We start from the raw sequence: 20752 nt of genomic DNA, 5'->3' as shown, positions 1-20752 counted from the left end.
TATTTTTCATTCATGCCATGAGCACTGTAAACATCAGTCCAGTGAATGTCTCTGAGGAGTGTCCTAAAATAATCAATTTTTGGCTTATTGATTACCCTCTTGAGCTCAGATTTAACAGATTTTATATCCTGGTCAGTATTAACATTTAACAGAAGGAACTGAACGTCATGGTCTGAGAGGCCATTGACTATTGGTTTTGTAATATAATTTTGTTCATTGGACTTTTCTATAAAGATATTATCAATGGCTGTTTGTGAGCAATTGGCTACCCTAGTGGGGAACTTTACAGTGAGAATTAAGTTGAATGATAGTGTTACTAACTCAAATAAGTTCTTATTGGGAGAGTCTTTAAGGAAATCTACATTGAAATCACCAGCAACCACTATTTCTTTGTTTTTGGTTGTTAAATGGGCCATTTTGTGAAATTCAACTTCTGTTGCACGTGCTTCCATATGCTGTTCTAGGCAAAATTTTTGAATGTCTAGGTTCTTAAATTTGTGACAGTTCCTGATGAATGTGGCAACTCCTCCTTTCTCCATTTCTGCTCTACAAAAGTGAGATGCTAACCTAAAACCTGTAACACTTTAAAAGCTCTACACCAGTGGTCACATGATGTTCAGAGAGGCAGATTATGTCAGCTGGGTTTGAAGACTCTAATTCAACTGTGCAGATAATATATTCATTCATTTTATTTCTCAGTCCTCAAATATTTTGATGCAACGAAGATAGCTGACATTTCACACTGACTGAGTTAAAATTGGGTAGAGTTGAAATATCTGCTGACTGTTGAAAATTCTTAACCAATAGCTGTTTATGCTGATGTAATAAGCTAGATTTATGTTTCTTGGTTTCTTTCTCAAACTGAAGGTTTGTCTCAGTTCTAACCTCTCTTGAAATTTGTTTTCTTTCTGTCCTCCCTACCCTAAAAAAGGGTCTTTTCTGTACCCTGTAACCACTGGTATTTTATCACTCATGACAGTGCCTCCCCCCTTTAACTTTCCTGCTATTTTCCCAGCCAGTTTACCCTTCCCTTCCATATTGAGGTGAAGGCCATGCCTAATATGATCCCACCTATTGAGAGAATCAATAGGAACCACACCAATGTGTGACCCTGCACCCAACATAAGCAGCCGTTCCAACTCCAAATTAACTCTCTTGACAGAAGAGTTCAAATGAGGTCGGTCATGGCGCCCAAGAACAGATACAAACTCAACACTAGTATGCTTCGATGCTGATCCAATCTTTGCCAGGTCACAACCTATATTGTACCCAGCCTCTCTGTCAATACTATTAACTGCCCCAGCCACTATAACCATGGTATCTTCCTTAGTGAAATCTTTGCAAAGTGATCCTAAATCCTCTGTCACCTGCTCAGACCAGCACTAGGTTTAAAAAAATTGGTGACCTGGTATTCTGATCCTAGTTCATCCTGCAAAAGTTGGCCAACACCTCTTCCATGGGAGCTACCTAACAACAACACTTTCTTTCTCTTTACTAATTTCCCTACATTCTTAGTTTTCAATTTGCTGCTGAAAGTTTGTTGTGCCCCGTCTACACCTGCAACTGCTTGAGGTTCGCCAGCTTCTAACTGAAGCAACAGGTCAAATCTATTTTCCACATTCATCACAAAGCTGTCAATTTCTAGGCCTGTTCCTCCTGTTGCCTGTTGCCACTTCCCACCTCTCGTTACCCTTCTCCCTCCTTAACCTGTCAAGATCTCCCCTGTCCTTGCCTAACTCAGCCTGAAGGGCAGCAATTTTCCCCTCCTGTTCTAGTATCTTCCTATCTCTACTACATATCCTACAAAACCACTGATGAGTCTCATTTACTTCCCCTATTCCCGCGCCACTACAGTCACCCACATGGAAAAAACTACAGCATCCAACACACCAAAGCCCCAACCTAACAATTCTACGGCAAGTCAAGCACTTTTCACTCATGATAAACATAATAGTTTATGAAGAATGAGTCAGTTAAATTACAGATAAACACGAAAATATGTTTTCACAAATTTGGCCTATATGCAACTGTGTGTAAACAAAAACAACAGTGCAGAGTTTCTGAAACAACAACTTAAACTTTACGCTACTTTCTGGAAATGTGAGTTAAATAATGAAGAGGTACCCTACAGTTAAATTGCTGGAGAGAGCAAAGAACAACAAAATGAAATTCTATAGATTTGCGGTGGCAAAACGTAAACAGAAAATATGACTGTATGGTCTTTTTGCATTTTCTGCTATATTATGTAAAGAAAAATAAAACCTTTAACTTAAAAGGCACACTAATACACCTATTTAACATGTAATCAGTACTAAACTATATGGTTTTATAATCTAAAATGACTTATCTCTATGAGAACACCAAAACTTGCGCTATTCGCCTGGCTGCAGGGCTGTGGGGCTGCCTACATAAATGACATAGCGGATGAAGTCTGTAACTTTATGAGGCTTTTCTTAGATTGCACAGTTGTGCACCTGGAAGTAAGTCTGTTGGAAACTTGATACAATATTCAGAGATAAGGTGATCAGTGCCCAGTGCAAAGAGTGCAACTGACTCCAAACTTAACTGGAATATAATCCACATAAATATAAAATAATATTCAACATTGCTTGAGTAGATGATCAGTGATGAATTGCTTGAATCAGTTACTACTTTCAAATATCTAGGAGCTTCCATCTGCAATGATTTTAAGGTGAAATCACATAAATTTAATCAGATTTATTGCAAGAATTGTAAGAAAGTGTAATTTACACATAAACTTATTTGACCATTTTTTAAGTATTGTTCATCAGTCTACGACACTTACTATGTAGGATAAATGGGAGTGCTAGAAAAGATCACAGAGGAGCTGCATGATCGACCATGTATTTGTTAAGTCAAAGTGAGAGTGTTATAGAAATGTTCAACAAATCACAGTGGGAGCCATAAGAAGGGGAATGTTCTGGATTATGGAAAGCGCAACTCAGAAAATTCCGAGTCCACATTAACAAATGAGTCATGAAACACATTACTTCATCCAAAATGTACCTTTGGTAATGACAACAACACCAAAATTAAAGAAACTTGGTGCCATACTGAAGGGCTTTGGCTGTCTTTCATCCCATGCATCATCTGCAAATAGATAAAGTAGGAGAGAAAATGAGACTGTTACTATATGTACCCCCCACTTCACCACTGTGGAGCACAAATGTAGATTTAGGTTTAAAACTACATTTGAGTTGCATGTGTTCTTTTTTTCATATTTTTCTTGTATTTTAATGATGTGATCGGTCATCAACTAGAACATTAAAGCTGCATATGTGTACATTCTTTTCAGGTCAATAACAAAGGTCCTCAACGATTAGGAACAGTGAGAATATTTTTGGCACCCAAATTTGATGAACGAGGCATTACTCTCTTGCTGAGAGATCAAAGACTCCTTTTCATTGAGCTTGATCGTTTCACAACAAACTGTAAGTAGCTGCTTTGGTTTTTAGTATAACTTCCTGATCTTAAACATTTATAAATGGAAAAATTGCAAAATAATGATAAAAAAGATAAATTAGCCTTCTAATTATAAGAAAAACAGACAAACTGGGTTTCACAGAAACACTAGCCACCTCAACCATGTTTCCTTCACCTGGCAAAACAAAGGGGAGGTCTGGAGAAGATGAGGTTACACAAGGATTAAGTAGAACATAGTTGGATGGATAAAACTTTGCCATAAGCAACCATCTGAAACCAGTTAACTTGGTGTGGCATGGATAAGAGGTTAGAGGTTGGAGCCTTTAAGTTATTCATCAATAAGTTAAAGAATACACATTCTATTTGAGTGTAAAGTGGAAGATGGAGTTGGAAATGTTTTTGATAAGTTATCAGAAAATTTAAAAATAAAAGATTATTCTTCTTGTCCATTAACAAAATTTAGCTCCTCAGGTAAATATAAAAATAAGGAAGTTTACTGTTACACAAAATAATTGGTACAAATTAGAGAAAACATGCTAATATTGTATCAAATATACAAAAGTGATGATAACTGAAGACTGAGCAAAGGAATTTGTTACAATACTTACTTTAGAAGTGAAAAGTATTACAATACTAAGCTCTTACTAATACTAAGCTGTTATGGCAATGTTCTCGAAAATATTTGAATCACTCATTTAGTTTCATTTAAGTAATATATTTGGAAAATATGACTTCCTCTGCAGCAATCAATATGGATTTCAGGCAGGTAGAACTATCACTGCAGCTCTTCTGGAAACTGGCAGTCAGACTTTAACTGCTTTTGAAAATAACAAGATGGTGCCACTTTACTATGAGAATTGGTAGAATACTAGGGAAGAGCAATTAGTCTCCAAAAGAAAGCACACACAAAATACTCATGTGATCCATCCTGGAATATTGTTCAAGTTTGTGGGATCCATACCAAACAGAACTAATGTGACACTGAATGGATACAAAGAAGGACAGGATGAATAGACACAGGTTTTTTTGGCCCATGGGTGTCACAAATATGCTGAAAGAACGCAATTGGTAGATGCTTGAAGGTAGATGCAAACTATCCAGTGAAAACCTACTTAGAACGTTTCTATAACCAACATTAAGTGATGAATCTAGGAATATCTTACTACTCCCTATGTATCACTCCTTTTGAGACCACAAAGACGATATTACAACTATTTGTAGCATACACAGAGGCTTGTAAGCAATAATCCTTCCCATGCTCCATAGGTGGATGGAGAAGGAGAAAGCTGTAATAACTGCTATAATGAGACACAGTGATTTGGAAAGAACAGTTGTAAATGTAGCTCTAAGTAAAGCATATGACAGCATTACTTTTAACATATTACTAACAAAATTACAGCATTATGATGTACACAGATTTACATTAGCAATATGCTACATGAACAAAAAAAGAAAGTTTGTCTCACTTATAAACAGATAACCTACCTTAGTGAAAATTGATACTGGTGTTCCATAGGGCTCTGTCCTTTGACCCTTTCTTCTTTATTTTAGCTAGCTTCTATTTAGGCAGTCTAAAAAAATAGAAAATAAATAAATCAAACATTTAGGAACACATAGTGAACCAAACTCAGTTGGGAAGAATATATCAACCAAGTTCGCAAAAAGATCTCATAGGTTGCGCGCCTCGTGTGGAAACCGAGAGATGTGGTTAACAGTAATTAGTGCCATACGAAATACATAGTGCTCTTTCCTTCACACAAGCAGTCTGTATATGTGTGGATGGATATGTGTGTGTGTGCGAGTGTATACCCGTCCTTTTTCCCCCTAAGGTAAGTCTTTCCGCTCCCGGGATTGGAATGACTCCTTACCCTCTCCCTTAAAACCCACATCCTTTCGTCTTTCCCTCTCCTTCCCTCTTTCCTGATGAGGCAACAGTTTGTTGCGAAAGCTTGAATTTTGTGTGTATGTTTGTGTGTCTGTCGACCTGCCAGCACTTTCGTTTGGTAAGTCACATCATCTTTGTTTTTAGATATATATTTCCTACGTGGAATGTTTCCCTCTATTATAACCATATCATTAATTTGAACCCAACAATTACGTTTGTTATTGTCGCTGTTGCATCTCGAAATCTTTCCTGTCGTCTTATTTTCTCTTTCTGTTTTTACCAGTAGTCTCACTTTGTATTCACCTCCCCCTTTTTACCGTAATACAATTTTATCCCGCCTATATATACTCTATAATACGTAACCCACTTCCAAACCATAACCAAAAAAAATTTTATTTTGCGCTTTCAACAATACCGCTGCTATAAAATCCATCGTTTCTAGTTCAATAACAGCTGCTTTCGCGTATTAAACAACCATTTCGGCTAGTTCTAATAACTTTTACTTTATTTCCACTTCCGTTTTTCGCACATCACTGATCATTTTTTGCCGCTCCCCACAGGTTTTAACGTCATTATTTACAATTGTTAGCCCCATTTTCGTAATCTTTCACCACAACACCACTCCTTTTAATACATTTACACGTTTTTTCGAAATTTTCCCGAATTTCTCTGTCCTTTAACGTGTTTTAGCGGCAACACAACCACCTAACCTTCATGAATATCGCTGTCTACCAACCCAAGTTCACCACAGGATCAACTTAACCAACACTTTTTCGCCTTTTTTCATACCAGATCTCCAGTTATTTTCTAGTTCACCCTTATCTCTCCCCATATATTTTTATCTTTCATTTTCATTTCAACCTCGTGTTACACTTTCCACCTTCTAATACCATGTCACCCTCACAACACCCCCACCACGACCCCATTAAGTTTTATTTACATTCCCTCCGCAAACATGCCTTCACCCTAGCCAGATTACGCTCGCATATTTTATTTTCTCAGGCTTGTCTGACATTTGGCATAACCCCCAAAGGCCTCACACTTAAAGTTCCCATCTCTGGCTGCAACCCTTCTTTCCATCAGTCCCTATACCAGTTCCAAACTGAACAATCCATTGCCCTCACCCACCTAATCCTTCAAAAAAACTCTGCTTGTGTCTGTATATGTGTGGATGGATATGTGTGTGTGTGTGCGAGTGTATACCCGTCCTTTTTCCCCCTAAGGTAAGTCTTTCCGCTCCCGGGATTGGAATGACTCCTTACCCTCTCCCTTAAAACCCACATCCTTTCGTCTTTCCCTCTCCTTCCCTCTTTCCTGATGAGGCAACAGTTTGTTGCGAAAGCTTGAATTTTGTGTGTATGTTTGTGTGTCTGTCGACCTGCCAGCACTTTCATTTGGTAAGTCACATCATCTTTGTTTTTAGATATATATTTCCTACGTGGAATGTTTCCCTCTATTATAACTATATATATATATATATAAAAACAAAGATGAGGTGACTTACCGAACAAAAGCGCTGGCAGGTCGATAGACACACAAACAAACACAAACATACACACAAAATTCAAGCTTTCGCAACAAACTGTTGCCTCATCAGGAAAGAGGGAAGGAGAGGGAAAGACGAAAGGATGTGGGTTTTAAGGGAGAGGGTAAGGAGTCATTCCAATCCCGGGAGCGGAAAGACTTACCTTAGGGGGAAAAAAGGGACAGGTATATACTCGCACACATGCACATATCCATCCACACATACAGACACAAGCAGACATATCTCTCCCCATATATTTTTATCTTTCATTTTCATTTCAACCTCGTGTTACACTTTCCACCTTCTAATACCATGTCACCCTCACAACACCCCCACCACGACCCCATTAAGTTTTATTTACACACACATATCCATCCACATATGCACTACTGATATCTACATATGATGAAGTCCCATGTAAAATGATCAATGACAAATAAATGAAGGTTTGAAGATTAAATCTGTAAAGAGGGAAATCCCGAATGAAATGACAACAAACAAGATATAAAATCTAAAAAAGCTGAAAGTTATAGTGAGCATCCAACGGATCAGGTAATGGAAGGACAGACTGGGGATTGAAAACTAGATGCAAGAATGGTGTACAATGAGAGACAAAAAGTCAAAGACAAGGATGCACATAGGAAAGGTCACAGGAACTAAAAGAGAAGCTGAAAAATATAAAATAGAGTAAAAAATTGAAACTAAATGGATGTAAAGGGCATGGTAGTTAAAAGCAGAAACAAGAGATAGGGAATAACAATTAGGAAAAAGTGCAGTAAGAGACATTAATGTAAGATGAGGACTGTAGTAATCAAACATATGCTGAAAAGTCAGTTTCTAATAAAAAAAAAGCTCAGAACCAAATGTTTTTGTCAAAAGAATTCAAACTGCCTATGTGATAAAGTGAACCAGAAATCATTGGCTTTCTTTCACAAAGCATGTCCAGCAACAGAATATTCTATTATCTGCCATCTCTGTCACTTGTAACTGTTCATAGTTTCAAATTAAAATACTCTTGCTGTTGATGATATTTCCTGTTGTAGTATTTCACAGTTTCTTTTGTGATCTAGAATCCTAGATGATTCTACCAGTTAATTCATGTTTAGTTCTGTCTACTTTATATCTTTCTTTGTTATTTATAAACATTGTTAAATTTGGAACTATTTTACATCATCTTTGTTTTTATGGTATTAGAGTTCTCAATTGTTAGATCTGAGTTTCTCCTGGTGTATACAATTTTCAAACAACTTACAGGAATTCAGCCAGGTAGTATTAACAGTGCTGCCGATATTTCGGTCTTGGTTTGCGTAAGGTGGGTGTATATCTCATTCCTTGTAGCTGTGGCACGGCATATATTGGTCAAACAATCAGGACTGTGGAGGAGTGATGTACTGGGCTTAAATGGCACATGATTGCAGCAGCCAAGTAGATCTGCTATTGCCAATCATTGCTCAGATACTGATCACCCTATGTTATACAACAACATCGACATATTGGCATGCACGTCCAGCTATTGGGACAGTGTTATTAAGGAGGCAGTTGAGATTAAATTAGTGAGCAACCTTGTTAAGAGGGATGGAGGTTTTTGTTTATACTCTGTTTGGAATCCTGATCTCTTCCTTGTCAAAAAACCGTCAATGTTACCTCACCTGCTAGTTCGTAGTCTCACTATCAACATCTATGACTTTGGTTGTCTTTGGTGGTACTGGTGTTCAGTGTGTGTGTTAGCTTTCCTGCATTAGTCTGAGAACCGAGGTTTTAAATTTGTCTGTACATCATCTGTCCATTGCAGTTTGCCTCGAAAATGGCGGGATGTGCTCCTGCCGAAATATTGGCAGTCACTATTAATACTACTTGGCTGAATTCCCATAAGTTGTTTGAAAATTTTCAATTGTTGGTTTACATTGTTGAAATACACAATCCAATTTATCCTATGAGGAATGTTAAAACAATCTTGCAATCAGGCTTTCTTGTAATTTCTATAAATGCACTTTCTTTTATAAAACTACAAAAACTCTATGCAAAAAGCTTCCCTAATTAAGGGCACTCAATAATAAACAGAATGTTGTTTAAAAGTGTAATATTTTACACTAAGTTGACAGACTGTCCTTAAATTAGTCTCATGTGATGTTTTGTCCAAGTATATTTATAGAACTTTACAGCAACATGCTTCTTAATCATTATTTCATCAGTGACTGAGTGTAGTGCCTGTGTGATAGCGCTGTGAAGATAGCGGACTGCACCACAACACCCTTAAACACGTATCACTCGAGATATTGATTATTCTTTGTGCTTTGATGCCACTGACAACAAATATTGTTGGAATGAATATTGAACTACAGTAATTTCACATTGCAGTATTTGATTGGCCATCTAAAATTACACTTTGAACAAAATTTTGTTTTTAATTATAGAAATGACATCTTCTGTTGGTAATAGTAGTCATATGAAAGAGCCAAAGAGCAGTATTTGTGTGGATATACTCTGCCTGTACAAAAAGATCAAGCAACACATCACAAAAGTGCAACTGAAAATGTCTTTAAAAACACCTGAGAAAAGGCACCTTATGGTTTTTGGGAAAAATAGCTGAGGCATTATGAGACTTTCTGTAACACTGACATATTTTTATCTTTTTTTTCCCTTAAGGCTCATTGAAATGTTATAGAAAAGTTATGAACATATCCTACAAGAAGACTTATTGTTTTCAGTGAAAAGTGGAAATAATACAATCAGGCGGAAATCAACGGAGTCGTCTGTGACCATTCCCTTTGAGCAAACTTTCCGTGATCTCACAACAAACCGGCCAACAGACAGTGAAGGTTTGTCCAGGTTTAACTATTGTGGTTGTGGCTGGCCTCAGCACATGCTCATCCCTAAGGGGACGCCTGAAGGATTCCCTTGTGAACTTTTTGTCATGATCTCAAACTATAATGATGATAAGGTAAGTAATAAAAGAGCTTTTGTTGTCATGTTTATCCTTTAAATAATTTCAGTCATAAACATAAAGATTGAAATGAGCTAGGAGTTTTTTTACCTATTTTTTGTGCCTAATGCCATTTTCAGCAAATTAGAGTACAGAGAATTGATATTTTAAGTGCAGGGTTTCATTTCCTTCAAATTTTAGAAAATCTTTCATTCCTTCACATCCCATCCCATAATGATGGAAAGCCAGTAAAGTGAGTTAATTAAGAGTGAGAATTAGCTATTATATGTTGTTTGTATTGGTTACATTAACTAGCAACTGTTGATACTGCTTGCATAGTTATGTGCTATCAGTCAAGAACATTCTCTTATTTTATTTAAAGTAAACTGGCTGCAAACAAACAGATTCTCTTCTGGAGTATTGCAGCATGTTATGGAGTCCTTACTAGATGGGAATGATGGAGAACATTAAAAAAAAGTTCAAAGCAGGGCAACTCTTTTTGGATCACTGCAAAATAGGGGAGAGAGTGTCACAGATATTTTCATTGTGGTGAGATCTTTTCATGAAGTTTCAATCACCAATTTTCTCCCTTGAATGCAAAAATATTTTGTTGATTCCCACCTATGTAAAGAGATATGACCATTGTCATAAAATAAGAAAAATCAGAGCTTGCACAGAAAAATTTACATGATCATTTTTCCCATGTTGTACTTGAGAGGGCCTGGTAAAGAAATAGTCTGAAAGTGGTTCTATGAAACTTCTAACAAGCACTTAACTGTGAATTGCACAGTAGTGATGTAGATGTAAACATAATGCAAATGTACACTATCTGATCAAAAGTCTCCGGACACCCCAATGTAATACGGAACTGACCACTAGGTGTCATAAGAGATGGGTTCACCAGTATACAAGGAGTCAAGGAGTATTGTGTTGTCAGCAGAATGAGTCAGTCAGGAGAGGTCAGTGACTTCGAACGTGGACTAGCCATTGGACGTCACTTAGTAACAAAACCATGAGGGCATTTCGACCCTTCTAAAGTTGCCCAAGTCAACTGGTAGAGATGTGAGTGTGAAGTGGAAGTAAGAAAGGAAGATTAGGGTTTAATGTCATGCCTGTGTGAAGTGGAAATGCAGTGGTACAGCCACACCTAAACCAAGACCAGGCAGACCTCATGTACTGACAGACTCAGACCGTCGAGCATTGCAGAGGGTGGCTGTAAAAAATCAGATGAAATCAGTGAAAGGAATCACCTTGGAGTTCCAAAGTGCTACCAGCAGTCTAGCTAGCACAGGGACTATGCATTGGGAGTTAAAAAGAATGGCCATGCAGCTCTTCATAAGCTATACATTTCAGTCATCACTGCTAAGCATTACTCGAGGTGCTGTTAAGAGTGATGCCACTGGATAGTGGAAGATTGGAAACAAGTGATTTTGTGAGCTGAATTGTGCTACACCCTGTGGCAATCCAGTGGAAAGATTTGGGTGGGACAAATGCCTAGAGGACATTATCTGATGTCAAGTGTAGGATCAATGGTGAAGTATAAAGGAGGTAGTTTTGCAGCATAGCGGTACTTTTCATAGTTGGGGGTGGTTCTCTTATTACACTTTAAAAAATGCTAAATGTATCATGACAAAGCATGTTGTCATAAAGCAGCATCTGGGTTGGCATTTCTCCACACACATTCAGACATCTCACTGAAAGTGTCCCCAGCAAAGTTCAAGACGTCGGGAAGGCAAGGGCTGGACATGCCACTTATCAATGTCCACTAATAGATATCCGGATGCTTTTGGTCAGGTGTTGTATACAAGTATTACTGTTCTGAGAACAGTTGCTGCTTTTTTAGTAACAATATTCAGTTACTGTCCATTTTATGAGTACCCTTATGAGTGTATCATTGTAGTGTAACAATGGAGGTCCCATTTGATATTATTTTCTACAATGCTTACAGAGATTAGCTATCAAAAATATGTTCAGACAGTTTACAGGTGTGGTGGATGGTAAGAAAAGTTTTTAATGTACATCTCAATTTTTGTTGACTTCCTGCCTTAGCTTTAGGCACCCATTCAAAATTTTTTTAGGCACTCATTCAACATTTTTGTCAAAATACAAAACTCTCTTAGGATTCATAGATGTGATTGAAACACCTATGTGGGAATTATTTTTATAATTATATGATGCCTGTGTACATTACTGTACACCTGAATCTGCCTTTTATTATTAGCCACAAATGCTATTAAAGAGTGGATATAGTGGCACATAAATAAAACTGAGATCTTCGATAAGTTGAGATCTTCTATAAGTATGTTTATTAATCAAATCTACATAATGCTTTAATTTATTGCTTTTTTGTGAAGGGAGAATAATAAAAGCAGAAAACTGGTAAAATCAAGTTCATCTTAAGAAAAGTGTAAGGCAATCATGCACCTTACCAAACTTTTTTGTTGAACAGAAGGAATAAATGTGCAACTTAATCAGGCACTTTATTAAGATACACAAATGAATATGAGTTTCTGATCAAAGATAAGGAAGAGTTAAAAGAAATACTGACTGGAATGGATAAGCAACTTAAAATAGCATATGATTAAGGATAAGTGAAATAAAGGCAGAAAATATGAATCAATTAGTTGGCTGTCCCATTGATCATTTGCACAATATGTTGTAACTTTGTGGTGCCGATCAGTAATGAGAAAAAATAGCCCCTTGCTAATATGAAACTGGGAAGAACAGAGTACAATAAATAGCAAAAAAGCTACATAGGAAGAAAGAGCACACAATATGTCCAAAGCTGGTAGGCCCAGATAAGGACTGGGGCAGATGAAGGCTCTCTACAAAATGGGTTTGTTAGTATCGAATACTGGCACAGTATCAGGGAAAACTTTTCTGGAACTCTGCCTCTAAAGCACCCCTTTGTACATAACTGATGCATGAATTGTGAAAAAAAGGGTATAAAAATTAGGTCAATAGATACAGTGCAGTATGAAGTGGTACTAGAAAGACTAGGCAAGATGTAAAGTCTGCAGAAAAATCATTATATGAATGGAGAGGTTAGTGAGACATTTGCTAAGGCTTACAGGTATAGTGAACTTGCCATCAAGGAGAGATCAAAAGATTGAGGAAAAAAGGAGGGGGCATACAACTTTTAGAATATGTAAATACAGTGCTGAAAGCATCCAGCATGGTATAATATATGCAGAGATGAATAGATTGGCACAAGTGGCAGAAGAAAGAGGAATGGACAGCACAGTAGCTCAAAGACTGATGATTATTAACAAAATGCATGTCATTATGCTCTGTACCAGGTTAAATAAGAATAGAGGAACAAATTCCTCAAGATACATGTTGCTGCCCAATGTTTCTAACTGTACCTCTCTCCCTGAAGTTGTTACAGAGTAAAGTTTTATCTGATCAAAAATAACAATCAATGTACAGATCATGATGATGTATCATAACACACACACACACACACACACACACACACACACACACACACACACACTTTCATTAATTTTAACATCTGCTTTGCATGTAGTAAATCTAGCATTCTAACAGGCATTTAGATAGTAAATACTTTATGTATTAGCAAACATTCCTTCCTTTTGATGACTGCATTCATTACCATAAGGACTGTCATACTTCACTGCTTTCTCTTCACAATATGACAATAAATAAAATTTTGCTTTTCAGGTTGACCAATCAGTAGATGCAGAAACTTGTGATGATGCCTCAAGTTATTGTGGCATACGTAACAAGAAGTATCCTGACAAAAGGGCCATGGGTTTCCCATTTGACAGACCACCTAGACAAGGTGCCAATACTCTGGCTGACTTCCGCAGAAACTTGCCTAATATGAGTGTTATTGATGTGAAAATACGTTTCACACCACCTGCCACCAATCCAAATATTGTTGACTGATTTTATGAGACAAATAAATGGTCTTCTTTTTGTTTTATCTGAAATGAAATAATGTGAACAGGAGGAACTTGAACTCAAGAGAAAGACTTCAGCCATTTAATAGATTGTGTTGTCCTGCAGAATGGCATAGCAATTTAAAAAAAGGTCGCCTGTTGGATTTATGATGATGACTAGCAATGGACATGGCAAATGAGTTGTATGTACAAGTGTATTATAAACTTGATATAAATAAAAGACTTAGCTCAGAAATATCTGTTCTCTTTGATGTTCAAACAACTATACTGTAAGAAAAGAAACAATTTATTAAAATATTGAACTTTTACAAACACAGTAAATTAAGCCTAAGCATCAGTGGTTCCACGTGTGCCAACCAGCGTGGATACAGAAAACAATGACCATTTGAAATCCAACTCTCACTTTTCTCACATGACATACTGAACACTCTGGATCAAGGGAATCAGGTAGATGCAGTATTTCTTAATTCTGAAAAGCATTTGACTGGCTACCACATGTGCACTTATTGACAAAAGTATGGAAATATGGGTATCAAGTGAAATTTGTGACTGGTTGAGGACTTTTTGGTAGGGAGCACGCAGCATGTTTTCTTGGATGGAGAGTCATTGTCAGATGTAGAAGTAACTTCAGGTATGTTCCAGGGAAGTGTGCTGGGACCATTGCTGTTCATGTTGTATATTAATGACATTGCAGACAATATTAATAGCAACCTCGGAGTTTCTGCAGATGATGAGTTACCAATGATGAAGTTCTGCCTGAAAAAAGCTGTATAAATATTCAGTGAGCTCTTGATAAGATTTTAAAGTTGTGCAAAGATTGGCAACATGCTTTAAATGTTCAGAAATGTAAAACTGTGCACAATATCAATGGGTCACTGTTAGCATCAGCCATCTCATACAAATACCTGGGTGTAACACTTAGTAGGAGACCACTAGTGCTCCTGGGGATTAATAGGGAAGAAGAAGGGGATTCGAGGAAGGAAGAACTAGAGTGACTCTGGAGAAAATCTGAGTTTAGTTTAGTTACCTGTATAATTTATGGATTATAGTTCTGACATCTTGCTATAATTTTAGAATGTGTCTGTTTAAAAATTATAGTACACTGTTTCAGCAAAAATATGACAACATGCTGGCAATTTACATGACTATCTTAAACCAATTTTTACTTTGTACAGATTAAAGGCAAGAAAGAAAAGGAAACCACCTGCATGCATAAAGATAGATGTATGTGAAAATTTACTGTTGGTGAGAAAACACCACATACCACCCATAAGGGTAGGCCTAGGATGCTAAGAAGATGATATGAAGCTAATTAAAAATGGCAAATATTAGTACTGAATTCATAGTTTTGGAATTTGCTTGGATGAGCAATGAAAGTTACAAAGACATTCCACCCACAGGAGTTTTGGTTGGGAATGGGATGGGATAGGATGGGATGGAACTGAGATGAAAATAACAAAAAATGGTAAATATTAATGTCAAATCCACCATATTCAGAGTTGCTACAGTGAACAGTAACTGTCCTGATGACATTTGATACATAGGGGTGAATGGAGAGAGGGAAAGGGATGACATGAAAGGCATTAGTGTGGAAATTGTGGAACAATTTTAATAAAACTTTGTGAGCATATCACTTGCTATCTGGATAAAACAATGAGGGGGAGGGTGGAGGGGGACATTTCTAGCATCCTTATGTGTGGGTGAAATGACTGATGTTAGTGTCATACTCAAAAGCTTTTGGGGACACTGTCTGAAAGCAGACAGTTCCAATGATATTTCAGCATTATTGTTGAGGTAGGAGTGGGAAAAGTATAACATAAATACATGTAGCTAGAGAAAGCCAGGTAATCAGCTAGTATGATGATATATAAGTTTGGCATTGTATGAGAAGGAAACTCGCAGGTACAAAAAAGTAATAAAAAGAAAACTGTGATGGGAACAGACCATAAACACCTATTAATAATTCTTGAGTTTCTCCCGGCGTATTTGATAATCAAAATATCCACGGGTGTACTGCCGGTCTACATTGTCCAACGGGCACAATATTTCGGCTATCATACATGTCGCCATCATCAGGTGAACTGACGGACTGAGCTCCTGTGAACGTGCCGGCACGGAGATCCGTACGCTATGGCTGCTCAGGGGGAACTGAGTTCGGTCGCGGCGGCGGCCGATTTAAATACGCAAACAGCTGCCACCACCCTCCACAGAGGAATGGGGTACTTAAAACTCTAGTACATAGGGTGCGCACTATCTCTGACGCAGAGAGTCTACCCCAGGAATTGGAACATCTGAGAACTGTATTTCGAAAAAATGGGTACTCAGAGTGGCAGATTCAACGTGCTCTCCGCCCAACCACTACAGCGCAACCTGTGGAGATGGATGAAATCACGAGGGAGGAGGTAGGCACTGCGTTTATTCCATATACAGGCGCACTCTCGGGGAAAATTGCCCGCATTTTGAAGAAACACCAGGTCGGAACTGTGTTTTGTCCTCCGAATAAAACTTGTGCACTGGTGGGGAGCGCCAAAGATGACCTCTGTCTGAGGAAGGCCGGCGTGTACCAGATTCCGTGTCAATGTGGCAAGTCGTATATTGGTCAGACAATGCGTACCGTCGAGGATCGATGCCGTGAACACCAGAGGCACACTCGACTGATGTATCTGAGCAAGTCAGCAGTCGCTGAACATTGTTTGTCGGAAAATCACGCTACGAAGTATGAACGCATGAGGATTCTGGTACAGACGTCGAGATACTGGGACAGCGTTGTTAGAAAGGCCATCGAAATTCGCACCAATGACGACCTCATAAACCGTGACTGTGGCTATAATCTTAGCAAGGCTTGGGAACCAGCGATTGGGTTTATCAAGAGTAAATCGAGCAAACGTATAGTTGTGATGACCACGGCGGACAGAGCCATCACACTGACATCATATCAGACGCCATCGCAATCTGTTCCACCGCGCGATCGTGGTGTGGGGCGCGGACGGCGGAGGGAGCGCGCCACGGGCGGAGGGTATTTAAATCGGCCGCCGCCGCCGCGACCGAACCCAGTTCCCCCTGAGCAGCCATAGCATACGGATCTCCGTGCTGGCATGTTCACAGGAGCTCAGTCCGTCAGTTCACCTGATGATGGTGCCATGTATGATCGCCGAAATATTGTGCCCTTTGGACACTGTAGACCGGCAGTACACCCGTGGATATTTTGATTACCAATTAATAAGATCACAAAATAGTTTTCAAATAAAAGTTACAATGAGTCTCATTATGTTTGAAGCATTCACTTCCATAATTAATAGTGAGAGTGGTATTAGATGCTAAAGATGAACAACTTCTGTATATCATTTGATGGTACATCCAAAATACACAAACACATGTGGGGACATAACTCTGTGGAGTCTCCCAGAACATCACCACTGCCCTGAGGTAGCTTAGGTAACCTCCCTGAACCTGCAGAAGTATGCTCTGATCAATGTTTGTGATGACATGCTTTGTGCCTTGCACAACAATAAAATAATTATTTGTATGGAACTGTACAACCTGTTAGTTATTAACCCATTTCTGACTGAATTATTTTTTTTCTTCTGATTTCTACAAATTAGATATTTGTGTGTTTATTGTCATCAAAGAAAAGCAATACAACAATCAAAACAAAAAAATAATCAATAATTGAAACAAAAAAAGGGCGTAACATATATGTCACGCTAGGCAGAACACACATTTTAGGCAGAATATATGACAGCAAGTAAAATAATACACTGTATGTGATTTACATCAACTTCAGGCAACAGTACTCACTTTCTGTGATATGGTACAAAACATTCTATGCACAAACCAACATCACATTTGCAGCACATTGTTCTTGGGGTTCCTTTGCAGTTTTCTGCTGCACAGCATCTTCTTTTTTTCTGTGGCACCATGGCTACTGGATGATTTGTTTCATCGTATCTAATATAATGCAGCACTCTGCCTTGGCTTGAATTACCTGCAGGGCGTCCAGAACCTCTTGGTACTGCAGTATTGGACGTCAGGTAACGTTTCACAATGTAGTGCCAGAAGTGCAGCTGAGGCATATTTATACCAGTCCTTCTATGAAGAAGCCACCCATTATGTATAGAGACATCTAGAAGCCATGTAAAAATTGGCCACCACCATTTCATTCGTCTGACACTCACTCAATATAACGCTACATTTTAATCCATTCAGTCAGTTCCTCCCATATTTTTGTTGTATTCTCCAATTACATTAGGTCAAGATACAAGTATTCTTTTCTTCTCTCATCTAGATTATCGGGCAGCAGTGCTGACTGGATTGATATCATGGCTTGTGGAAGAAATTGTTACTGTAGAATTATCTAGCCATCTGGCAACAATTATTCCACTTTCCTTGCTGCTTTTGTAATCAAAATCTCCTCTCTTATTCCTTTTGGACACAGTGTTAGAAGGTATGAGATGACACTCTTTAGGCAGACAATTTTCACGAATAGTTCCAGTTGCACCAAAACCTCGTTGCTTCACGTAAATCAACAATGTTTGTGATGTAAACAGGTTGTCAAAATAAAACCTCTAGGGAAGATGTTTCTTCTTTTCAGGAAGAGAATCGATCATTTGAACCAAAGGAGCAGCACATTATCCAAATGCTTTCTCATATTTTTCATTCCTCTGAGGATTAGCTCCTTGGTATATTTGAAAGTCCACTAGATAACCCATGGTTGTGTTTAGACACCATGCTTTGTAAACAATCTAATGGGCTTACCTTTCAGAAAGTCTTTACATCCATGTCTGCCAAAATACTTTATCATGCTCTCATCGTAAGACAAATCTTGCTCAGGCTGAAAGTGAAGAGCAAACTTTTTTTCTTAGCATATTTATTAATGGACGAAGTTTCCACATTCTATGATTAGCATCTATTTCTGTGTTGTCACACGAATGAATGAGTCTCATAATTGTTTCAAACCTGTCCCTTCTCATCGTGCTGTGGACAATTTCATTTCTCATGTCCAATCCAGAACCCCGTAATATCTTCTGCTAGGTAAAGGATTATAGCCAGAAAGAATTAGAATTCCTAGAAAACCTTTTATCTCTTCATATGTTATTTTTGGATCCGAGAAGTTCTTGAACAAAGCATACTTCGTCGATTCAGTGAGAAGAAATTCAATTCCTTTGTCGTTCCAAAATAATTTGAAGCAATGAACTGGAGACAAGTTTCTGTATTTACTATAATCACTCTCAGGAAATAAAGAACTAACACTATGCAGATCATCCTTTTTCCAATCTCTGATTACAGTTTTTAAGATCTGTAACTTCTCCTGTTCATCTGGTTTATCATCAGGAGAGAAATTAATCTCAGGTTCACTACCTAGACTGTTTTTACTTGATAAGACCACTTCTACACCAGCCTGGAGTTGCCTTGGTTCAAGATTATCGAAGTTTCCTCCCCATCTTCTTCCCCAGAATCTTCATCCGAATGCACATTAGCTTCAGGAGGTTCAATCTGTTGCAACCTCTTCCTCCCCTTCAAGAATAGCCAGGATTTAATTGGAGAGATAGACCTCTAAAGAGAACAAATCGTTATTTTCACTGTTTTGCTTAGTGTGACATATATGCAACACAAAATTAAAACTGTACTTGGAGCCACAAAAATAAGAATTGCATTCTGTAGATAAGGATTAACATAAATTTCAGTACTTTTAACATTATAATCAACCATAATTTAAACAAATTGTATTATAATTTGTGATAAAAAATTATACTACTTCTTATTCCAAGACATAATCTCACTCAGAAAAGTCTTCTGTACTTGAAGCATCAGTCACTGACCACTTAATGCTTGCAACTGACTGAAACCTACCTAAACATGAACAACGAAGCCTCCTTATCTGAAAGCCGTACAACAATAGCCACTCCAAACGCAGGCATTGTTGCCAACGAGAGAAAACAATGACAGGCTGTTCCATGACATATATGTTACGCTAGGCAGAAATGGGTTAAACATAACTACTATCCTGTGTACCACATTTTCTACAGTGATGACTCCAAACTTTCAACTACGCCGCTTATAAAATGTGAAATCTCCCGTGCCGATCTGCTGTCCTACAATGTTGCAGATATTTCCAGCTCAACTGTTTCCTGCTCCGAGGGACGTCAGTCCCACCTCTTTGTCAATGTCTGAGAATCCCATGAACTTTCTGTGCCTCAGTTTGGTACAAATTCGCCAAGACCTAGATAAAGTGTCTCATTCAGCAGTGTGTAGTGAACCGATGACAATGCTTCCATTGTTTCAACATCTGCCATGCCAGACTCATGTCGCTTCACACCACACTGGCCAATGACGTGTCCGGGTTACTATTTGCCTATCATTTCTGCTGTGACAATGAATGTGATCCTGTGCAAAAGGTAGTTAGCTACCTGCTGCCCCGTTTGTCAGTACACATAGTGCTCCGAGCTTCCATGTGGGAAATAATGACACTTATTCCCATGGACACTCCTTTAGTGCCAGTGAACCTATGGGCATTAACATCATCAGTGTTTTGCAAAACTATACAGACATCTACCAGAGTGCCATGATAGTTGGTCACCAGTGGCTCCCCATAAATGATCCTCAAACCATTCTCAACTATTTATCGCCTCCCGGACAAAATATCTTGAATTTGAGCGTTCTTCCTGGACATAAAAGTGAACTACTCAACACAGACTATGTTGTCATGCAACATCTATGCGCATCATCCGCGTCATACCACCGCCGTATCACCTGAGTGATGTCACATCTCCAGCATTTGCCCTGTGTTCACTTGCAGCCATCACCGCAACACACATCACGCACACATGACAACTCCTCCATGTGTAACATCTGGATTCAGCGCAACTGCCTCACCATATTCATTACCTCATGAGCATACCAGGTACTCAGAGCATCCAGCAGTTCCTGGGGACCAGCATCAAGCACCACTTACCACCAGTCACACCCATCTTCAGGCTTTCCTCACGTCTAAAGCACCACATGTACCTTCATCTCCTCATGACATGCTCCGTCCTGATGCTTCCACATCT

At 38.4% G+C, this 20752-nt stretch overlaps 1 protein-coding gene across 1 annotated transcript in view; it reads left to right on the top strand.

Annotated features, from left to right (window-relative positions):
- Positions 1-13938, top strand: part of LOC124711189 (phenoloxidase 1-like) — a 31102-nt gene extending 17164 nt beyond the window's left edge. The window contains exons 11-13 of the mRNA XM_047241118.1: positions 3317-3452; positions 9563-9795; positions 13462-13938. Of these exons, the coding sequence (XP_047097074.1) occupies positions 3317-3452; positions 9563-9795; positions 13462-13689 (597 nt within the window). The 3' untranslated portion in view covers positions 13690-13938. The remainder of the gene's footprint in view (positions 1-3316; positions 3453-9562; positions 9796-13461) is intronic.
- The last annotated feature ends 6814 nt before the right edge of the window (positions 13939-20752 follow it).

Source organism: Schistocerca piceifrons, chromosome 8 (assembly GCF_021461385.2).
Source record: "Schistocerca piceifrons isolate TAMUIC-IGC-003096 chromosome 8, iqSchPice1.1, whole genome shotgun sequence".
NCBI classification, from domain to species: Eukaryota; Metazoa; Arthropoda; class Insecta; order Orthoptera; family Acrididae; genus Schistocerca; species Schistocerca piceifrons.
The sequence above is the reverse complement of the archived record's forward strand: the minus strand, read 5'-3'. Positions and strand labels throughout refer to the sequence as shown.